This window comes from Cebus imitator, unplaced genomic scaffold (genome assembly GCF_001604975.1).
Source record: "Cebus imitator isolate Cc_AM_T3 unplaced genomic scaffold, Cebus_imitator-1.0 Scaffold59, whole genome shotgun sequence".
Taxonomy (NCBI): domain Eukaryota; kingdom Metazoa; phylum Chordata; class Mammalia; order Primates; family Cebidae; genus Cebus; species Cebus imitator.
The window spans coordinates 2,973,800-2,995,816 of record NW_016107374.1 but is presented as its reverse complement, the minus strand read 5'-3'; the positions used below and the strand labels follow the sequence as shown (position 1 = coordinate 2,995,816).

General features: G+C 44.6%; 1 protein-coding gene across 1 annotated transcript in view; it reads right to left on the bottom strand.

Moving 5' to 3' along the window:
• The window catches only part of EFCAB6 (EF-hand calcium binding domain 6), a 253,299-nt gene that overhangs the window by 88,903 nt on the left and 142,379 nt on the right, over nt 1-22,017 (bottom strand). The window contains exons 16-17 of the mRNA XM_017529516.2: nt 16,206-16,379; nt 11,179-11,347 (exon numbers count right to left, since the gene is read on the bottom strand). Of these exons, the coding sequence (XP_017385005.2) occupies nt 11,179-11,347; nt 16,206-16,379 (343 nt within the window). The remainder of the gene's footprint in view (nt 1-11,178; nt 11,348-16,205; nt 16,380-22,017) is intronic.

Below are 22,017 nucleotides of genomic sequence, written 5' to 3'. Positions count from 1 at the left end.
AAATAAGAAGTTTCTAGTCTGAAGGAGTTTACAGATTAAATTTGAAAATTCAGATATCATTAGATAACTTAAATACAACTGAATAATTAAAGAATGTTTAAAAGAATACAGGAATATACTGAGAGAAAAGAAGAAAAGAACCACAGATATGAAATATGTTAAAAATAACCTAATGAACATCCCACCAATGAAAAATATAATACTAAAATTAAGAACTTTTTGAGTACAATTAACCACAGACTGAATAATGCAGAACACAGGATTCACAAGCTGGAAGGCAGATCAATGGGAAATACTGGGACTGAAGCACTAAAAGAAAAATGATGGAAACTACACAAAAAAGTGAGAGAGGTCTGGAAAGGTCTGGCATAGACTACTGGAGTCCAGGGAGAGGGCAGAGAATGGGCAAAAGCAACAGGAGAAGAGGCAATGGCTGAGAATTTTTCACAACTGATAAAACACATTAACCTACTGATACCAGAAGAACTGCAAACTCCAGCAGGATTCATACAAAGAAAGCTGCACTGAGACTCATCCTAGTACAATTGCTGAAATCCAAAGACAGGAAAATATTAAGAGCTGCTAGAGAAAAAAAAAGACACATAATACCCAATAAGATACATGGTTGATTTAGCAACAAAACTGATAGAAGACGTAGACCACGGAATGGTATCTTTAAAATGCCGAAAGAAAATGATTGCCAACCTCGAATGTTTTTCCAGCTAAAATGTTTTTAAAAACAAGGGGGACTTTTTCTTTCATGTAAAGAACTCTGACATGTAAACAGTTTGGAAGTCATCACTCCCATCCTTACAACAAGAATAAAAGCAAAACAAGCTACAAATTAATGACTTTCCATAGAAGCATCAGAGAAACATAAAATCTGGAGAGAGAAATGGAGAGAGAGAATCACAGCCATGATTAGCTTACCTGGAGCAGAAGCAACTGAGGCTAGAAACTAGTACAGATACCTAAGTGGTAATTTTGACAAATCACTGGCAGCTGAGTGTGAATTAGCTTGAGAGGCTTCTAGGTCCTTGTCTTTGGAGAAGGGGGAGAGACTTCTAGTGACCTTGTCTTTGGAGAAGGTTGGGGAGGGCACACTTTCATGCCAGGAGTCCCACCAGGTTCTCAAGGCAAATATCCCCAAAAATTCCTTTGTGTTTCAAACTCAGGAAAATTAAGGCCGAAGTATGTAGAAGTAGAAATAAAGAAATAATAAAGATAAGAGTAAAAACCAGTGAAGTAGAATATAGACAAACAACAGAGAAAATCAATGAAACCACAGTGTGTTTTAGAAAAAGATCAATAAAAGTGATAAACCTCTAGCTAGACAAGTCAAGAAACAAAGAGAACATATTTTAAAATTACCAATCAGAAGTGGAAAATGGAAAAATCTTTAAGGGTCTTCTAGCTATTTAAAGGATAATGAGGCATGAGTCCATACTAATATGAATAAATGGCTGAATAAGTTAATAAGTGGAAGAAGAGAGACAAATCTCCCATGGACAAGGATTCCAAATAACCGCTGTCGTTATTGTGGCTTGAAAGAGCTGGAGTATCACAACTCCCCACTCCTTTGTGGGCTCTGCATCGAGGGTTTCTTCCAAAGAAGAAAGTCTTTCCAATATGGAAGAGAGGGGAGAAAAGGAATAACTTGGCAGTAGCGAAACCTCTGCCAGGTGAGGAGGTCAGGTGATACACCTCAGCCAGTGACAAGGTCAGCACCAACGGTGATGAGTCATATTAATAGCAGGTGTCCTTGATAAGATGTGATGAGAAGGCCCCCCACCTCCCCCCATAGTCTTCCTCCAAAAACACAGTACCCAGTCTAATGAGAAAAAAATAACATCCCAATTGAGGGATGCTCTATAAACTATCTGACCAGTAATCCTCAAAACTTTCAAGGTCGTCGAAAACAAGGCAAGTCTAGGAAACTCTCACAGCCAGGCAAGCCTCAGGAAACATGAAGACTCGATAGACTACGATACCCTAGATATGGTCCTAGACAGAAAAAGGACATGAGGTGAAGAGGTAAGGAAATGGGAAGAACCCAGGGACACTTGAAAGGTTAGTTGCCAGTACATTTGCATAAAAATACAAAAGGGAGGTCTTCGTGCAGAGTTTAAAAATGAGTCCAGGTGCAAACATAAAATGTGAGACGGAAAGAAGAGCAGCAGGAGTAAATATGTAGATTCATTTGACAAATTATTTACCATACGAAATAATAATAATAATGCCTCGTGGGATTGAAAATACATGTAAGGCCGGGCGTGGTGGCTCACGCTTGTAACCCAGCACTTTGGGAGGCTGAGATGGGCAGATCACCTGAGGTCAGGGGTTCGAGACCAGCCTGGCCAACATGGCGAAACCCTGTCTCTACTAAAAACATAAAAATTAGCCAGGTGTGGTGGCATGTGCCTATAGTCCCATCTACTTGGGAGGCTGAGGCAGGAGAATCGCTTAAACCTGGGAGGCAGAGGCTGCAGTGAGCCAAGATCACAGCACTGCACTCCAGCCTGGGTGACAGAGCAAGACTCTGTCTCAAAAATAAATAAATAAATAAATACAGTAAAATACATGTAAAATTAAAATGCAAAACAACTATCACACAAAAGAGAAGAGGGGATAAATGAAGTATTTTTAAAATCCAGCATTGGGAAGTGGTAAATAATAATTTATATTTGACAACAGTAACACCGGCTCCCTGTCACAGTCTCTCGTGCAGCTTCTATTAAGACGAATATAAGAAGGAAGCAGCTCATAAGCTAATAGAGAGGAAAATGAAATAACACAACAGAGTGAGACCCTGTCTCAAAAAAATATATATATAGTTGGATAATCTAAAAGAAGGCAACAAAGAACAGAAAAAGGAACATGAGACAGTTGGGTCAAATAGAAAAAAACACACAATGAATATAAAGCCAAGTATGTAGATGATTAAATACCTATAGAACGGACTACAAACTTCAAGTGGAGGACTCAGACTATCACAATGTATTTTTTTTAACTGGCTATATGCTGCCTACAAGACACTTGCTCTCAATAAGTAAAAGGATACAAAGGACAGGCCATGTGAACACTCATCAAAGGAGAGCTGAAGCGATTACATTATTATTACATTATTATCAACATCGGCCTGAAGGCAAATGGCATTCTGTGTCAAGAAAGTTCTGTCCTCATGATAAAGGAAACAATCCATGGGAATGTTTAGCAGTTCTAAATTTGTTAATACCCAGTAATTAGCTTCAAAGTGAATAACAGTCAACACAATGAAAACAGGATCTCACTAGACAAACCTACGATCAGATAGAAGAGTTTACCTAACATACCTCACTCATCAGTTAATAGAGTAACCCCACAAAAATGTGATAAGGGTCCAGGTATGGTGGCTCACGCCTGTAATCCCAGCACTTTGGGAGGCTGAGGTGGGTGGATCACCTGAGTTAAGGAGTTTGATACCAGCCTGACCAACATGGTGAAACCCCATATCTACTAAAAATACAAAAATTAGCCAGGCGTGGTGGGCACCTGTAATCCCAGCTACTGGGGAGGCAGAGGCAGGAGAATTGCTTGAACCCAGGAAGTGGAGGTTTACAGTGAGCTGAGATTGTGCCACTTCACTCCAGCCTGGACAAAGGAGTGAAACTCTGTCTCAAACAAAACAAAACAAAACAAAACAAAACAAAACAAAATAAAATAAATAAAATAAAAGGCATTGGAGAACTCAGAGAGCAATGAGGACTAAAGGAACTAAATCTCCAAGGCGGGGGAACATTTTAGAGGTGACCTCGGGACGTGTGAATAGCTGGTGACTATGGAGGTGGACATTAAACAGAGAAATTGGGTTGGTCCAGGCAGAGGCCACACCTTTACTGTGAGTTATATGGCCATGGAGTGGCAAAATTAGAGACCCGAGTGGGCTCAAGTCATGACTCGTTTCCCTTCCCGAACCCTGCAAGGAAGGAAGCTGAAATCTGGGACACAGGGTTGGGCTGTTCCAGACTCCAGCTCCCTACTGCACTGTCTCAGGGGCCCTGAGCAAGCTTGCCGATGAGCTCTGCAGCTCCATGTCTGTCTCCAGAGGCCGAGGCGGGGTCCCCAGAGGTGGTACTAAGAACAACGGTGAGCTGAACAATGTCCAGTGTGTTCATGGAGAGTGAAGAAATCAGACACAGCCAATTACAGGAAGCTGGTATTATAAAGCGATACTCAAATTCCTGATAGATTGTACATCTCAATTAGTCTAATGACTCAATTAGACTAATCTTAGCCCATGTGTCCTTGGGTATTTTGTCATGTTCTGTTCCCATGGGTCACTGGCCCAAATCAACAAAATCATTTCCCCTGGTGTCAGAAACTGCACCTTCCGCTTCATCCCCATTCCCCATGTGCCTACTGCCATGCTAACAACAGACACCCTCAAAATGCCTACTGAGAGAAAGGGTGGCAGACAGTTAAGTTTGCCTGCCAAATATATTTTTCTCCTTCTCCCATAGAGCCACAACCTTGCTTTCTCCATGCTAGTGATATACCCAGCTCCAAATTTTTTATATAGATATAAAATAAACATACATATAGATATAAAACATACATATAGATATAAAATAAACACACACACACACACACACACACACACACACACACACATATTTCCCAACCCCCCTTATAGATTTTAGGTATGGCCACATAATGCAGTCCTAGTCAATAAAATGTGAGAGGTAACTGCTGGGAGGAACGTCTAAGAAAGAAGCTTTATAAGAGAAAGACCTGGCTGGCTCAAGTGCCTTGCCGTTCACGCCTCCCCATCTTTGTGCCTGACACAGCTGCAGTGGCTGGTGCTCTGGCACTAGCCTGCATGCATGAAGATGTACCTGGAACTGTGGAAAGCTAAAAGCAACCGGGGTGTCTGATGACATGCTGCACTGGCCTTGTAGCAGCAGTATCTGGACTCCTGTTCTCAAAGACAAAAATAACCACCTCTCTTATTTAAACCACTGTTTTGCGGGTTTTCTGCTAATTCAGCATATGAAGAAAAGGGAGAGGGGAAGAGAAACTATTCAGAGAAAGAATACGCAGGTTCCAGATCTCCCGAAAGTTTTCTTGCAACTTCACCAGTTTGGACTTACATAAATGACACATTTACATAAAATGACACATTTAAAAATAAGTAAGAGTTGGCTTGGGCGCAGTGGCTCACACCTGTAATCCCAGCACTTTGGAAGGCCAACATCAGAGGATTTCTTGAGCCCAGGAGTTCAAGAGCGGCTGGGGCAACATAGTGGGACCTCATCTCTACAAAAAATTTAAAAAAGAATTATTCAGACATGGTGGTATGCACCTGTAGTTCCAGCTACTTTGGAGGCTGAAGTGAGAGGATCACTTAAGCCCAAGAGACTGAGGCTGCAGTGAGTATAATCGCACCACTGCACTGCAGCCTGAAAGACAAAGTGAGATCCTGCCTCTAAATAAATAAATAAATTTAAAAAATGCAAAAGTCAAAGAGCGCCATTTTCTTTGGTGGAGAAGTTCAGAACACTGTTGTGTTAAGTGCCAAAGGAGGGAACATGAGGTGCAATGGTCACAGCAATGAATGGAGACAGAGCAATGAATGGAGCAATGAACGGAGATGGGAGAGGGAATCTGTATCACAGGGTTGTTGTGAGAAATGATTCCAACTACTGAGAACAGATCTGGACAATTCCAGAAAGGATAGCAGCCTTCTCCTTCCCCTCCTCACAGCAGACGTCACACATCCAACCATGGAAAGCACACAGAGTTCATTCATCCCTAGTGAGCTCTGCCTCCACCAGCACTAGTATCATGCTGTCCTGGTAATCTCACATGAATCAGAAGCTCTGCTATGTCTTATATGAAACAGGAAAACGAGGAGAAGACAAAGTCTTATTAATAGTTAACAAATATAATTTATAGAGTTGGCCAGGCGCTGTGGCTCACACCTGTAATCCCAGCACTCTGGGAGGCCAAGGTGGGTGGATCACCTGAGGTCAGGAGTTCAAGACCAGCCTGACCAATATGGTGAAAAACGGTCTCTACTAAAAATACAAAAATTAGTCAGGCACTTGTAGTCCCAGCTACTCAGGAGGCTGAGACAGAAGAACTGCTTGAACCCGGGAGGCGAGGGTCACAGTAAGCTGAGATCACGCCACTGCACTCCAGCCTGGGCGACAGAGTGAGACTTCATCTCAAAATAATAATAATAATAATTTAGAGAGTAGACAAAATCTTTCTGGCCATGGTGGTGAGGACCTATGACAGTGATCTCAGCAGCAACAGAGCAGAGACTTGGATCTGAGGACCCAAAGGTCCCTAGCCACCTGGAGACCCTATTTCTGCCATTCTCCCTCATTGATCCAGAGTAGGTAGCTACCTTCTGCCATGACATTGTGAAGGAGATGGCTGGTGGAAATAAATAATTAGCGCTTCTAATTTACAGTTTGAGGTTACCAGCCAACATCTAAGTGCAACCTACAGCATGTACGTCAGGCAGGCACACTGAAGTATGTGACATCGACCTTCACTCCCACCTCCCCAGGGACGAACCTTCACCACCATCTCGCTATACTAATTGGTGTTACACACAAGATCTGGGGGAAGAGAAGGGCGGGAACACTGTATACCCATGACCAAAAGGACAGGAAGAATGAAAAAGCATTGTTGTTAAAATGAATGTCCTTCTCACTAAACTCCAAGGCCAGATGCTACCTTGAAACACATGGCCATCAATTACTCAGCAAACCCACAGTCTATTCAGCAAGCCAGAATTATACCCGGTAAGCCTCTACTTCATGCAGCAAGTACACCCTGCAAGCCTGTTCACATCCAGCAAGCCTATCTCACACCTGCCGGGCCCAAATTACACCCAGCAAGGGGCTGAGTCTGATACAGACAGACATGAATTCAAATCCAAGTTCTTGAACAGCTTAACAGCAGAACGACATGGAGCCAGTATCATAGGTGCTAAGCTTCGGTCTCCTTGTTTGTGAAATGTGTATAATCTATGCCTACAGGCTTCCAGTGAGGAGTAGAAATAACATATGTAAAGCGACTTCCACAGTGCCCGAATATCAGAGGGGCTCAATCCGTGGTAGCTGCAGTTATCATGTCACCATCATCGTTATTATTCCAGCGATGGTGATCATCATCATCATCGAAATTACTATTGCTGTTACTGCCATTACAGAATTACTGTCGTCCATCATACTTAAAGATCTTTTGAGAAGTCAATTCCAAAGGCTTCCGCACCACTGAAATGCTACGTTCCCAAGCCTTTATCATCTGGAAGCCTTGCATCCTGTCTAGGCTAAATCCTTTCTTTCTACTGTATAAGCTCATGACTTTTCAGGCTCTGATTTCACTAGTAGTAGAAAAAAGCTGTTCACACTAACCTACAAACAATCTCTGCCAGGAACGGTGACAATTTATAGCTTATGAAGTTCAAACCCAGGTCCATAGGAGACTGACAGCTGAAAATCGTCCCAGAGTTCTTGATCGTCAAGGATGGTCACAGGAGGACTTTCCCAAAGGTTAGGCCAAACAAATCACTAGGAGGAAAACCAGTGTAAAACTGGCCTAACTGTGTTCACCGCGAATTGATCGTTACTTTTCGTGTTAAAACACAACAAACGTTTTCTCCTCCACACTGGTTTGTAACGGACTAGACCCTAACCCCCAATGTGAGTGGGATTAGAGCCCTATAAAAGAAACCCCAGAGAGCTCTCTTGCCCTCCTGCTGCTGTGAGAAGTCTGCAGTGTGTCACCCAAAAGAGGGCCCTTGCCTGAGCCCCAGCATGCGGACACCCTGAGCCAGAGCTTCCGGCCTCCAGAATTGTGAGAGAAATCTCCACTATCTGTAAGCCACTGAGTCCAGTGTAGTTTGTTAAAGCTGCCCAAACTGACTACAGCAAAGTCCTTGCTGGGTTTCTGCTTTTCTTTTGCCCTCCCTGTGGGCATGCCTTCAGGCAGCAGGGAAGTCTCCGGGAAGCCTGCAGATAGGCAAGAGGAAGGAGTAGGAGCATGCTGGTTGCTGCCATGGGGCAAGCAGCAGGACAGCTGTTCAGTTAGCTCAACTTCAGGGTCAGCCAGCGCCCAGAGAAATTCATGGGGCAGAGAAGAGCACGGGGGTTGGAGAGCACTGCTCCAGATAGGTGTACAAACCAACTTCACATCTAAGAATGCCCATGTCCATCAGTCCTCAGGGCGGCATTTATTTAGGGCTGCACTGGGGATGCCAAGTACTCTCACATTCATTCATTCAATACATGTTCCCTGGGCCCTGCTAGGTGCAAAGCACTCGGGGTGCATCACTACACAAAAGAGATCAAATGTTGACCTTTGGAGCATATTTTATAATAGAGGAGGGCAAGCAAACAGACAGAATGCAGAAACAAATGAAAGGCATGGTCAGTACCGTGCAATACACAGGATGGGTGCTGTGGACAGGAAACAGGATGGAGGAGGTGAAGGTGAGGAGGGTGGGCTGTATATGTAACAGGAGTGTCAGGGTCGCCTTGGTGGAGGAAGAGCAGTTGAACAGAGACTGGAAGGAGGTGAGGGGAGAGGATGTAGGCAGAGCGACCTTGGTGAGAACACGGCCCTTCTTTGGCCGTGCCCACATGGAGAAGGCAGGTAAACAGGTAGGTGCATGAGACTGACAATCAGGAGGGGACTCTGGGATATGAACTCAGGAGTTACCCAAGGAGCCACGATCCCGCTAGAGGGCATAGCCAGTGCCAAGGAAGGGCCAGCCTGTGTCTGAGGGGCGAGGAAGCTGATGTGGCTGGAGTTGGTTGAGCAAAGGGAGGGTGACCAGAGCTGAGGTCAGGGAGGCCATAGCGGTTGGACCACGCAGGGTCTCCTAGGCCAGGCTCGGTCTAGTTTGTGTTTGAGGGGCCCTTGGTGGGCTCTAGTGAGGGGTCACTTTGGCTGCTGGGTTGAGAATGAACTGTAGCATGGCCAGGGTGGAAGCAGGGAGGCGGTGAAGGGGCTGCGTTGATAATCCTATGAGAGATGCTGGGGGGGAGCAGTGGAGATGGGGTCATCTATTCTGGAACTATCTGGAAGGGAGCCAACAGTCTTTGTTGGTGAATTGGACACGGGTACAAGAAGAAGAAGAGACTCAGTAAAGATGACTAGATTTTAGGCCTGAGCAACTGGGAAAAAAAAGGTTGTTGGCTTTGACTGAGAACAGGAAGGATGTTGGCAGAGCACCCATGATGAGAACACAGACCCTCTTTGGCTCTGCCCATATGGAGAAAGCGGGTGGGCAGGAAGGTTCATGGGATTAACATTCAGGAGGGTGCTCTGGGACATGAACTCAGGAGATGCTGGTTTATCAATGGCAGGTACAACGGGAAGCCTGAAAAACCTGCAAGTGAGCTGATGACCTAAAGTTGTTCTCAGGTGACAGAAGGCTGGGGCAGGTAAGACACTGCTCTCGAACTCAGGCCTGGGGTGTTAGTCCCTGCCTTGCTGCCATCTACTGCCACTTCTCTAAGATAGTCACTTCCTGCTCTGAAAAGCCAGGGGCAGACTAGGGATGTGAACTGACTCTAAGAATCAAGAATGCAGAGCACTGTGAGAGTTCAAGATCATTACGCATTATGGGCAAGGACCTGTGCCACGTAGCTCAGGGTGAAATAAAATCTAAGACAAAGGGCCCTGCATGGGCAGGAATGGAGGAGTCACATCGGCACTCATTTAGTTTTCAGTCCGTAAAATTCAACTCCCATCACTACCACTCACTCCATTGAAATTTCTCTCAACAAAATCATCAGTGACTGGTTATCGGCCACCTAGTCCCCAAACCAGAAATCTGGGAACATTTCCTCTCCCTTATTCCCTTATTTCTTCTTCTTTTTTTTTTTTTTAGACTAAGTCTCTCTGTCACCCAACCAGAGTACAATGGCACGATCTCAGCTCACTGCAACTTCTGCCTCCCAGGTAAGTGATTCTCCTGCCTCAGCTTCTGGAGTAGCTGGGATTACAGGTGTGTGACACCACACCTGGCTAATTTGTGTATTTTTAGTAGAGATTGGGTTTCGCCATGTTGGCCAGGCTAGTCTTGAACTCCTGACCTTAGGTGAACCGCCTGCCTCAGCCTCCCAAAGTGCTGGGATTACAGGCGTGAGCAACCGCGCACGGCCTATTCCCTTATGTTTTATCCCCTATCCCTCATTTCCTAGGCTCAATTCGTTATGTCTGAGTCTTTCTTGAATCTATTCTCCTGGCCTTCCCATATGCTTATACAACAAAAGACTCTCCACATCTTGTCTTGTTCTGGCTGGGCAGGGGAGAGGGTCTGGACTGTTTCAATAGCTACCTAATCCCATTTCTGTGCCTCTAGCCCTGCTCCCTCCTCTAGTCCATGCTCCTCCGTGATGCTGCAGTCTGGAGGCTTAGAAATAAGACCCATAAAGAGCCCATTCCAACGCCTGGCAGTGGGGCAGGCATCGGATGGAGGGGCCACTAATGTAATTACTCTCTTCTTGGAAATATATTTCATTGCCCTCTTCTAAATTTGTCCACATGGACACTGCTACATATTAACTGAAATGCATTCCTTAAAAATAGCTGAGGATGATTAGCTAGAGGGATCATAATAGGAATTTTAAGCAATCATTTAAATTAATTCCTGAGAAGTCTATGCAGAACCCTTCAAGCTGAGCCCTTTCTGGCAGAAACTCACCAGTTCCCATAAGCACATGCAAATCAGCCCTCTGAGTTTCCCATATTTCACTGCCAGATTGCTTTTTTTTTCTTTCTTTCTAGAGGACCAAACCACAGCTCTGCGATTGGGAACTCTCCACTGGCAGGCGGGCGCCGGAGTGGCTTTGTACTCCTACCCGCACGCTGCCCCACTATGCACAGCGCCAGGTACGGAGCAGATAGCCAAACAATGTGTCAATAAATGCCTCTGATATGTAAAAGTTTAAATACCAAAAGCTGGTCACATCCGTATTGAAAGTATGCTCTGAGAAATTTGCCAATGACAATTTTTTGGCCAGAACAAAAAAAAAATCCTTTAAAATTGTTGAAAGATGCCTAAAAATGGATCTGCTGCATCCTGGGATAAGCCATTGTCCTTTAAAGTATGTTCATCTAAGAAAACAACTGAACTTCTGCAGGAAAGAAATGAAGAGAAACTCATTCTCCTACCTTCTTAAAGTCATGCATGTTAATTTTTCCATTAGGCTCCTTGCTGAAGTCAAGAAATCGTCTTTTGAATGCGGGGTCCTGCTGCTGTATACAGTTTTTCAACTTTTCAATAACTTCTTCTTTGGTCATCTTCTTGGTTGGGGTGGTTTGATCCCCAGTGGCCTTGGTTCTAAAATCACAAGCAGGCGTTTAGACCGGTGTCAGCTGACACAGGCAGAGTGCTTCCTCCAGGCCTCACCCATTTCTACGTAACTCGTGACAGGAAGAAGGTTTACCAGGCTGGGGCTGAGTGCGGTGGTTCACGCCTGTAATCCCAGCACTTTGGGAGGCCAAGATGGGTGGATCACCTGAGGTCAGGAGTTCAAGATCAGCCTGACCAGCATGGGGAAACGNAAAAAAAAAAAAAAAAAAGAAGAAGAAGAAAATGGGTTAAGAAGCTTCTACAGTCATCAGATAAGAGGAGACAGGAGGCTGGATTAAGAGGGTGTGCTGGGGCCAGAAAGGACGGGATGGACTGCGTAGATCCTGAGAACTTGGAATCTATAGACATGGTGATTGGATGACAGAGTAAAGGAAATGGAGGATCCTTATAATACTGAAAACTGATATTTTGTAAGAATTTTCTGTGTGGGCAGCACCTGTCCAGGACTTTGTGTGATTCTGTCACTCGGTCTTCTCTGCAACCAGGGAAGTAGGTACTGCCACAATTAGAGTTTACAGGTTAAAAGTCGATGGAGGTTAAGAAATTTGATTGAGGCCAGGCGTGGTGGCTCACACCTGTAATCCAAGCCCTTTGGAGGCCAAGGCAAGTGGATCACCTGAGGTTGGGAGTTCAAGACCCCCCTGACCAACATGATGAAACCCTGTCAAAAAAAAAAAAAAAAAAAGAAATTTGATTGAGGATGGGTATGGTGGCTCATCCCTGTAATCCCAGCACTTTGGGAGGCCAAAGTGCGTGGATTGCTTCAGCTCAGGTGTGTGACACCAGCCTGGGCAACATCATGAAACCTCATCTCTGCCAAAAATACAAAAATTGCTGGGCGCGGTGGCACGTGCCTATAGTCCCAGCTACTCAGGAGGCTAAGGCTGGAGGACTGCTTGAGTCCAGGAGTTCTGGGCTGTAGTGTGCTATGCCAGTAGGGTGTCCCCACTAAGTTCGGCATTAATACAGTGACCTCCCAGGAGCGGGGAACCACCAGGTTGCCTAAGGAGGGGTGAACCAGCCCAGGTTGGAAACAGAGCAGGTCAAAACTCCTGTGCCGATCAGTAGTGGGATCGCGCCCATGAATAGCCACTGCACTCCAGCCTGGGCAACATAGCAAGACCCCATCTCTAAAAAAAAAAAATATGAAAATTAGTAGTCATGGTGGCATGCACCTGTGGTCCCAGCTACTTGAGGGACTGAGGTGTCAGGATCTCTTGAGCCCAGGAAGCGAGGGTGCAGTGAGAGACCACCAAGCCCAAGGAACACAGAGACAAACCCAACCCTGTCTGTGTCCTCATAGAACTTCAGGGCCAAGAATGGTGACGTTAGTGACCCTTATGGTAAGAGAAGGGTAGGTGGGCACAGGGAGCTGTCGGAGCACTGGGCAGGAAGAGGATCTAATTTGAACTGAGGAGGAGGTTTCTTAATAGAAGATGTGGCTGGAGGTAAATCTTATTTTTTATTTTTTATTTTTTTTGAGACAGAGCCTGGCTCTGTTGCCCAGGCTGGAGTGCAGTGGCACAATCTCTGCTCACTGCAACCTCCACCTCCTGGGCTCAAGTGATTCTCCTGCCTAAGCCTCCCAAGTAGCTGGGATTACAGAGATGTGCCACCATGCCCGACTTTTTGTATTTTCAGTAGAGACGGGTTTCATCATGTTGGCCAGACTGGTCTTGAACTCCTGACCTTGGGTCTCCCAAAGTGCTAGGATTGTAGGAGTGAGCCACCATGCCCGACCGTCATTTAATCATTTTTATGGAAAAATGCCCAGGGGAAAAGCAAATGAATTGTTAGAACAAAAAGGCCAGGGAATCTTTATCATTTCTAAGTGAACAAGGCAAAATCCTATCAATAGGAAGAAATTATACTTTTCGTGTGACTACTCGGTATGAGGTTGGGAGAAAATGAATTCTATGGTGATGAGGTGACTTTGCCCTTTGGTAACTGAGGAACAAAACACCTCCAGCCACTGATGACAGAGACTAAACCAAAGAGGAAATGCCAAAGATTTTACAGCTCCCTAGGAGGTCTAGAACTCCCTCTCTGCCCCATCTTCCTCAGAAACCAAGTAGACCTCCAAGTGGAGGAAGACGACATCAGAAGCGAATGACCTGGGACTGCTGTCACACCAAGGGATGGGGAGAGAGGAGAACGAGGGAGCTTTCACGTGCTGGCAATCGGGAGGCTTCATTGCTCTTCAATCTCGTTTTCTGGGCTCTGTCCCCCTGCTTTTAAAATGCTGAGCTTAGCCGGGCACAGTTGCTCACATCTGTAATCCCAGTACTTTAAGGATCCAAGGCAGACAAATTACTTGAGCCCAGGAGTTAGAGACCAGCCTGGCAACATGGTAAAACCCTGTTTCTAAAAAATACAAAACTTAGCTGGGCTTGGTGGTACCTCCCTGTAGTCTTTGCTACTTGGTAGGCTGAGGTGGGAGGATCGATTGAGCCCAGCAGGTTGAGGCTATAGTGAGCCTTGAAGGAGCCACTGCACTCCAACCTGGGTGATAAAATAAGACTCTATTTCAAAATAAAACAAAACGAATAAAATGTAGAACTCAAGGCTGGGGTCAGTGGCTCATGCCTGTAATCCCAGCACAAGGCAGGAGGATCACTTGAGCTCAGGAGTTCAAGACCAACATATCAAAACCCTGTCTCCAAAAAATAAAATAAAATAGGCTGGGTGCAGTGACTCACACCTGTAATCCCAGCACTTTGGGAGGCCAAGGCGGGGGGATCATGAGGTCAAGAGATTGAGATCATCCTGGCCAACTTGGTGAAACAATGTCTCTACAAAAAATACAAAAATTAGCTGGGTGTGGTGGTGCGCATGCGCACCTGCAGTCCCAGCTTCTCAGGAGGCTGAGGCAGGAGAATCGCTTGAACCCAGGAGGTAGAAGTTGCAGTAAGCCAAAATCGCACCAATGCACTCCAGCCTGGGCAACAGAGCAAGACTCCATTCTCAAAAAAAAAAAAGAAAAGAAAACAAAGAAAAAGGTTTACTGGGCCGGGGGCAGTGGCTCACACCTGTAATCTTAGCACTTTGGGAGGCCGAGGCGGGTGGATCACGAGGTCAAGAGAGGGAGACCATCCTGGCCTACATGGTGAAACCCCATCTCTACTAAAAATACAAAAATTAGCTGGGTGTGGTGGTGCGTGCCTGCAGTTCCAGCTACTCTGGGAGGCTAAGGCAGGAGAATCACTTGGACTAAGGAAGCAGAGGGTGCAGTGAGCTGAGATTGTGCCACTGCACTCCAGCACTCCAGCCTGGCAACAGAGTGAGACTCTGTCTCAAAAAAAAGAAGGAAAGAAAGAAAAAAAAAAAAAAGGTTTACCATCCTGGGTTTACCTGCTGGGAAAGGTGGAGTGACTCAGGGGCTTCTTCTACTCCCCTGGCTAGGAGGTTCCAGGGCCAGTACTGGAGGTCCCCAGCACAGTGTCCAAGTGAAAACCCATGTACGGTGGCAGGCCAGGGTGGAGGACTTGAAGGGAGAGAACATTATTGTCCTTGAGATTTTCAATTATGCTTTGAGCAGGCTGAAGGTGGCATGTGACTGGGCACACATGGTTGAAAAAGGATTCTTTTGTAAAGTGGAAAAATTTAAAGTCAGAGCCCATTAAAAAAGCTTTAAATGAAAGAAATAGGCCATTTTGTGGTAACTAGATCAAGGAAGTCATCAAACATCCACGGAAATGAAGGGAAGCCCACAGTTGCTCCATAAATCAACTTGATTTATAAAATACGAATTGAATGTGCTGTTCTGTGAGTGTAAGTGTGGACGTGTCTGAGTGTGTGGACATGGGTGTTTGGAGGATAGTTATTTCCTCAGCTCTCTGGAAGTCTCTTGGGCCCCATATTTTTGGGGAAGAAACAGCTCTGAGACAGTTGTGGAGATTGGACTTCTATTCCTTCCCTGCTGCGTCTCTTGATTTTTAAGAGCTCCCCAGGAAAGCTACATTTTATGAAATGTTTAATTGCCATTGCTTCTTTCACCAGTTTTAGGAAGCAGACATACCTTATCATGGAATATTTAACCTGTCTCTTAAAATACCATCTTTATGCCCATTTATAAAAGCTTCTACTACTGAAAAGCCCAGGTATTCAAATTTAATTAGCATATCATTAAAATATTCCCATTGCTCTTAAGAACTTTTTAAAAGGGCTATGACAAAGTGAAGTCTGCTGAATAGTTCTACATTTTACCTTTCATTATGAATTTATTATAAGCTATGAATGAGCAAGTTAAAATAATATCTTTTCATTAAACTAAACCTATATTTTTAAAAATGAAGAAGAGCTAGAATATTCATCAGTCTAATTTTTTATAGATTTACTAAGTATGTTTTATTGTTACAATTCAATTTGGAAATCATTTTAATCATTCTATCATTCCTATTAGAAAATGTTAACTGGTTTCAAGGATGTGTGTTGCAGTAAAAATTAAATGGTGGTAAAGAATCTAAGTTTCTGGGATAGAGTAAATGTGAATGTGGGTATGTAACAGAGAAGTTACAGATTGTCTCTGGGAGTCAGGAGTCGCGGATTCTTGACCCAGGCCAGCCATTAAGCTTCTGAGCCAAGTCCCCAAACCTCTCAGACATCAGTGTTTTAATTTCTAAATGTAACAGGTAGATTCAATAGTTCCTAAGATCTCTGATTGCTCTAAAATTCCCTGACTGTAATCACTGTGTTTCCAGTGTGCCATATTTCTTATTTACAAAATGAAATATTAAAAGACTCAGTCAACAAATAGTTACTAAATACTCATTCCACGACAGACACTGTGGTTTTGACACGTGCATTCATTTTGCTTAATTTTTACCTCTTGGAAAGATCTGGCTGCTGCTGCTCATCTTTTCGTAAATGTTCACTTAACAGCTGATCCTTTGGAACAAGAACTGGAGAGACGGTAGGTGGGCCGTCAATTCCTATGTGCGCCAAAAGTTTCTTGTAAAAGATTCTTCCTGAAGCGATGTCCTGAAACTTACTGCAGAGTCTGAATTTTAAAAATAATTAGAACACACTCAGTAGAATAATTAAAATGGAAAAGACTGGCCCTGCCAAGTGTTGGTGAAGATGCAAGTAGCTACAACTTTCATCCACCACTGGTGGGAATGTAAAACGGTATAACCACTCTAAGGCATTTACCAAAGAGAAATGAAAATGCATGTCTACACAAATATATATGGCCTTATTTGTAACAGCCAAACATTGCACATACAGCTTTATTTTTAACAGCCAAAAACTAGAAACAAACCTATGCCTATCAAGAGATGAAAGTGTACACAAACTATGGTAAACCCATTCAATGGAATACTACTTGGCAGTGAAAAGGAAAGAACTGTTGGTATGTAGAAAACAAAATGAATGAATCACAGGATTGTTATTCTTAGTGAATAAAGCCAGACAAAAAACAGAATATCTTGTGTGCTTCCATATACATAAAGTCCTAGAAAACACAAAGTAATCTATCATGAAAGAGAGCAGATCACTGGTTTCATGGAGGTGGGAGGAAGAAGTGATGATGAATTGCTAAAGGGCACGTGGAGGATTTTTGGGGGTGGTGAAAATATTTGATATCTTGTGATGGTTTTACAGATATTGACACAAGATGAATTTCATCCATCAAATCATTTAAAAATGTGCAGCTTATTGTATATAAAGTATACCATAATGCAGATATAGTAAATGTAAGAAAGAATTATTAGAAATTATATTATGAAAATTATAACATTATAAAGAATTATAAAAATTATATGACTGAAGGGCTCACAGAGTGTTGTCTGAGGATGCTTCCAGAGCATCGGCGTGGCCAGAACTATTTTTCTATCAACACTGGAGTGTAATTTGCCTTTTTCACTTGGTTCTTCTATGCATGTAAAGTCAATCAGAGGCAACATGGGTGGTCATGTCCACAGATAAAATGTATTCTTGTGTAGGTTGTGTTTTCTAACATTTTTAAGGTTGTAGGCTTAGGGTGTAAGTGAGGAACCAGGAGTAGGTTTTCAGTGATTACCTCAGATTTTGTACAGCCTTTCTACAGGGCTCTCTACCAGAGACCTTCAGTTACACTTGCTGTAACTGCTGTAACCACATTATCACTCAACAAACTGCTATTTTGAAATCCCAGAGCTTTCCCTGAGCCTACATGAAAGCACAGCAAGGAAGTATAGCTGTTTTGGCAACAACACTTTAAAAATGTCTCAGTTTTAATTTCTGATACAGTACATAATGACATACTCCACATGAGAAACATGTGGACCTTTGAGGTCCTCGATAATTCTTCAGAGTATAAAACTGTCCTGAGACCAGAAGTGCTGAGGACCTCTGTCCCGGGGCACACTCCTTCCCCTTGCTGTGCCTCAGTTTCCTTATCTATGAAATGCAGATTGTAAAAGTAGCTGTAATGATCAAGTGGGAGAATCCACGTAAAGCTCTTAGCACTGCGGATGACATACTTTACGTATGTGTGCTTAATAAATTGCAGCTGTAATAACAGTACTATGATATCATTCCGATGATCTGCATATAGCTGGGGGCTGAGCATGAGCTCCGAAGCCGTACTTTGCTCAATAAGTGCTCACCAGTATTATAATCGCTCCCATAAATATTCATGTAGCTATGTATGAAGCACTGTGCTAACTACCATTGCCACAACTGTGAACAAACCAGAACAACACCTGCCTCACTGAACTTTGGTCAGCTGGGAGAGACGGTTCACATGGAACAGAGGGAAGGACGGTCTAAATGCCCAGAGGCAAGAGAGAGCCCAGTGTTTTCAAGGAATGGAAAGCAGGTCAACATAGCTGGAGCTGAGACCAGCAGCAGAGGCAGCAGCAAACACTGGCTGAGACCTCAGCATATGCTTGGCCCTGAGGTAGTAAGGACTTGTGTATAAGATCTCATTTGATCCTTATCACAACTCTAGTAAGAAATATCTGGATGAAGAAATAGAGGCTCTGAGAGGTTAGGTAGCTTGCCCAGCTAATTCAAGGCTGGGCCAGGAGTTGCCCCAGGCATCCTGGCTACACAGTCTGAGCTCCCGAGACGTGAGAGGCACATGGAGAGCCTGGGAAGCCACACCACCTTGAAAGCATCTGCATGGTTCCTAACGGCAATGGGACTGTAAAGTGTTTTAAGCAAAGTTTTCACATGATCAGATTTGTAGTTTAGACAGACAAAGTGTGGCTACATCATGGAGAATGGATTGGAGAAGGCTCTGTGTCTAATACCCAACTGCCTACATGATCAACCCATTAGATTTCATTTATTCATTCATTCATTCACTCACACAATATTTAGGAAGCCCCAACCATGTCCCAGACATTGTTCCACCCCTAGGTACTGGGGCTTCAGGAGCAAATGAGACAAACAAAGCCCCTGTCTTCTATAGCCTTGGTGAGTGACACAGGTGACGAACACACACGAATAAATAACCAGAGCCATGACAAATGCAGCTGGGTGGCTGGAGAGAAACTGTGGGTTGGGTTGGGGAGGGGGACAGAGTGACCGCCTACAGTAGTCCTTTCTCACACTTCTATAAAGACATACCTGAGACTGTAATTTGTAAAGAAAAGAGGTTTAATTGGCTCACAGTTCTACTGGTGGTACAGGCTCTGCTTCTGGGGAAGCCTCAGGAAACTTATCATCATGGCAGAAACCAAAGGAGAAGCAAGCACATCTTCACACAGCAGGTCGGAGAGAGAGAGAGAAGTAGGAGGTGCTACACATTTTCAAGTGATCATGTCTCATAAGAAATCTATCACAAGAACAGCAAGGCAGAAAGTCCACCCCTAAGATTCGATCACCTCCCACCAGGCCCCTCCTCTGACATTGAGGACTACAATTCAACATGAGATTTAGGTGGGGATACAGAACTGCCCACTCTAGCTGGTGACATGTCACCAATCTCCTCTCCAAGTGAATGCATCCAAGATAAAACTTCTGATGTTCACTTCTGACACTGTTCCTCTTCCAGTCTGCCTGTCTCAATGACAATCCCAAATACCCAGCTGCTCAAGCCAGAAACGTAGAGGCCTCCTTGGGTCCTTCTCACCCGACCCTAATCCACAGCACTGGCAAGTCCAGTCAGCTGCACTCCAAGATGTGTCCTGAGTCCCCACATGTGGCCATGATCTACGTTCCTGGAAGAGCGGCAGAGACAAACGGGAGGTCCATTGTTACACCACACTCACTCCCAAAAAGGTGCTGTCTCCCACCTCTCAGCCCACTCGAGAGCGTCGACATTCCACTTCCAGTCGGCACTGAGTACTGTCTTTGAATGCATGCTTGCACATTTGCATTTCTTTTACTTTGAGTGATGTCTAACATAGCTCATATTTTTTGTACTTCCTAACCTACATTTTAACAAAGTCATAGCAAGCCCCATGCTCGAAACCTTTGGCAGACAGAGACCTCCCACTGGGATGGAACCCTGTTGTTCTCATGACGTCCAATCTTCTGATTACCTCCTTATGGCGAGTGGTGCTGTTTTCCACGTAGGGCAGCAAGAAACGCCTTCTTTTAAAATCAATAAAATTTTTTAAAAGGGGAAATTAAAATTAAAACTAGTGCCCTGCTGGATGAATCCTGAGGCCACAGGATGGTGATACAGTAACCCTTGCTGGGCCCTGCCTGTCCCTCTGGCATCAGCCCCTCTACTGCTCTTCTCCCGAAAAACGTCCCACTCCACTTGTCATGTTTGACCTGCAAGTCCCTGAACGCGCCATGCAGGATGACTGGAGCATGCTAGTTTCCTCCAGCCCTCTGGGCTTTCCTCCGGCATCCCATATCCTGAAATGCCCTTCCTTTTTTTTTTTTTCTCTAGACTCAAGCACCACGTCCCCGGGAAGCTTCCCTGCAATCTGCACCACCTGCTCCTGGTCACCCCACTGTAAGTGAGCATTCCTCCTCCATGCGCTAGAAGCACCAAGCACACATCTGCTACAGCACTTCAGTGCCATGCTGGGTTTATCTGCAGCTCTTTCCCTCTACTCTAGACCACCTTGGAAATACAGGGATTATGTAAGCCTATTACCTGGGACAGCCTGTATGCAGGAGGCACTCTGTAATGTTCACTGAATGAAAGACTGAGTGAAGGCGTAAGAGAATGGCCCAACCAATCCAGACAACAGTAGCTGAACCCTTCCCACACACACACAGTGAGGTGCAACGTGGCCACATTTCTTTTCCTGCTGGGCCACTGCTCAGCGCAGGCCCTCGCCGTCTCTCACCTGAACTCTCTAGGACCCTCTCTCAACTTGCAGTCTCACAGTTTCTCCCCATTCCAGTGTTTTTTCCATACTCCAGCAAACTGATCTTTCTACCAACATTCAATAAGAACTGGATAAAACGCAAATGTTCGAGCCAGACACACCAAGTCCCTCCTGAGAGTAAAGCCTTTGCCTCACCCCTCCTCTTATTCTAAATCCTCCTCTTCCTACAAAAACCAACCTTTTAAAAAATAGGTTAGGAATCATGAATGTTCACAGAAAAGAGATTTGAGTGGCCACTAACTACCCGTAGGTCCACTTGTGTTTTGTGTCACTTTAAATCAATGTAGTGTAAACAAAATCAACGAGAAGGATGGTTAGAATCCTTGAAGACAGAATAACTTTCTCCCCTGTGATTCAATCAATTTTCTCCAAAGTGATTGCCCAAATCACCGCCCTCACCTTGGGAAACCCTGGCCCACACAATCTCTAAAGTCATCCAGGTCTCAGCTCGTCAAGAGCAGCTCTGAGCAGACAGCAGGACACTCAGGTGTTGATAAGGGAAGCACTGCCCTCCACAGGCTGGTGGGGTTTCCAGTGGTCAGTTCTTGAGGTCATCTGCAAAAGGACCTCAAGGGAAGCAGCCAGGCTCTGTGCCCCAAGGGGAGATGTGGGGAAAGGGAGAAAGATCAGAGGGAGGAGACCGAAAAGGGTCTGAGAGAGGCTGCTGTCTTCCCTTTCTTCCCATCCCCATTCAGTCATCTAACATCTCACATTGGTCCCCTTCCAGCTTTGGCTTGCCCATCACAAATGAAGTTTGAAACTGAAGTGATACAAAAATGTAATTCAAGCTACTGTTTATGGGATAGCCAACCATAGCCAAACACCCTGGGAGGTGAAACAGCAAAAAGACTAGAGCATGGACTTCCTCCTTCCCAGCCCTGCAGCACATGCAAGCGTGGGGAGAAGTGAGCCTTCGGCACTCATCAGCTGTGGCCCAATGATCACATTTAGTGGCCCAGAAATGAAGTGTCTAGAACTTTGCTCTGTCTTAACCATGACTGGTCTGCAATAATAGTTGACTGTGTATCATCAAATTGCTCAGTTATCAGTATTAGATCACTGTGGTTTCAAAACTGCCTGGAAGCTCTTGCTGACAATGCTCTATCAGAATGCAACACATTTAACCATTGCAACTCACGCACACAAAATGTCTCAACTCAACAAGAGTTGAGATGAAATCTTTGCATCTTGAACAATACTTTGCAAGATATTACTAAAAAAAAATAGAGGAAAGATATTTGCTTGCAAGAAAAGAAGAAAAAAGAGAGCTCAGGAATCATAGAGACCCAGTGGGGAATGCAGGTCTCTCAACTCACCAGCTGTATGACTTGGACTGAGTATTGAACTTCTCCAGACCTC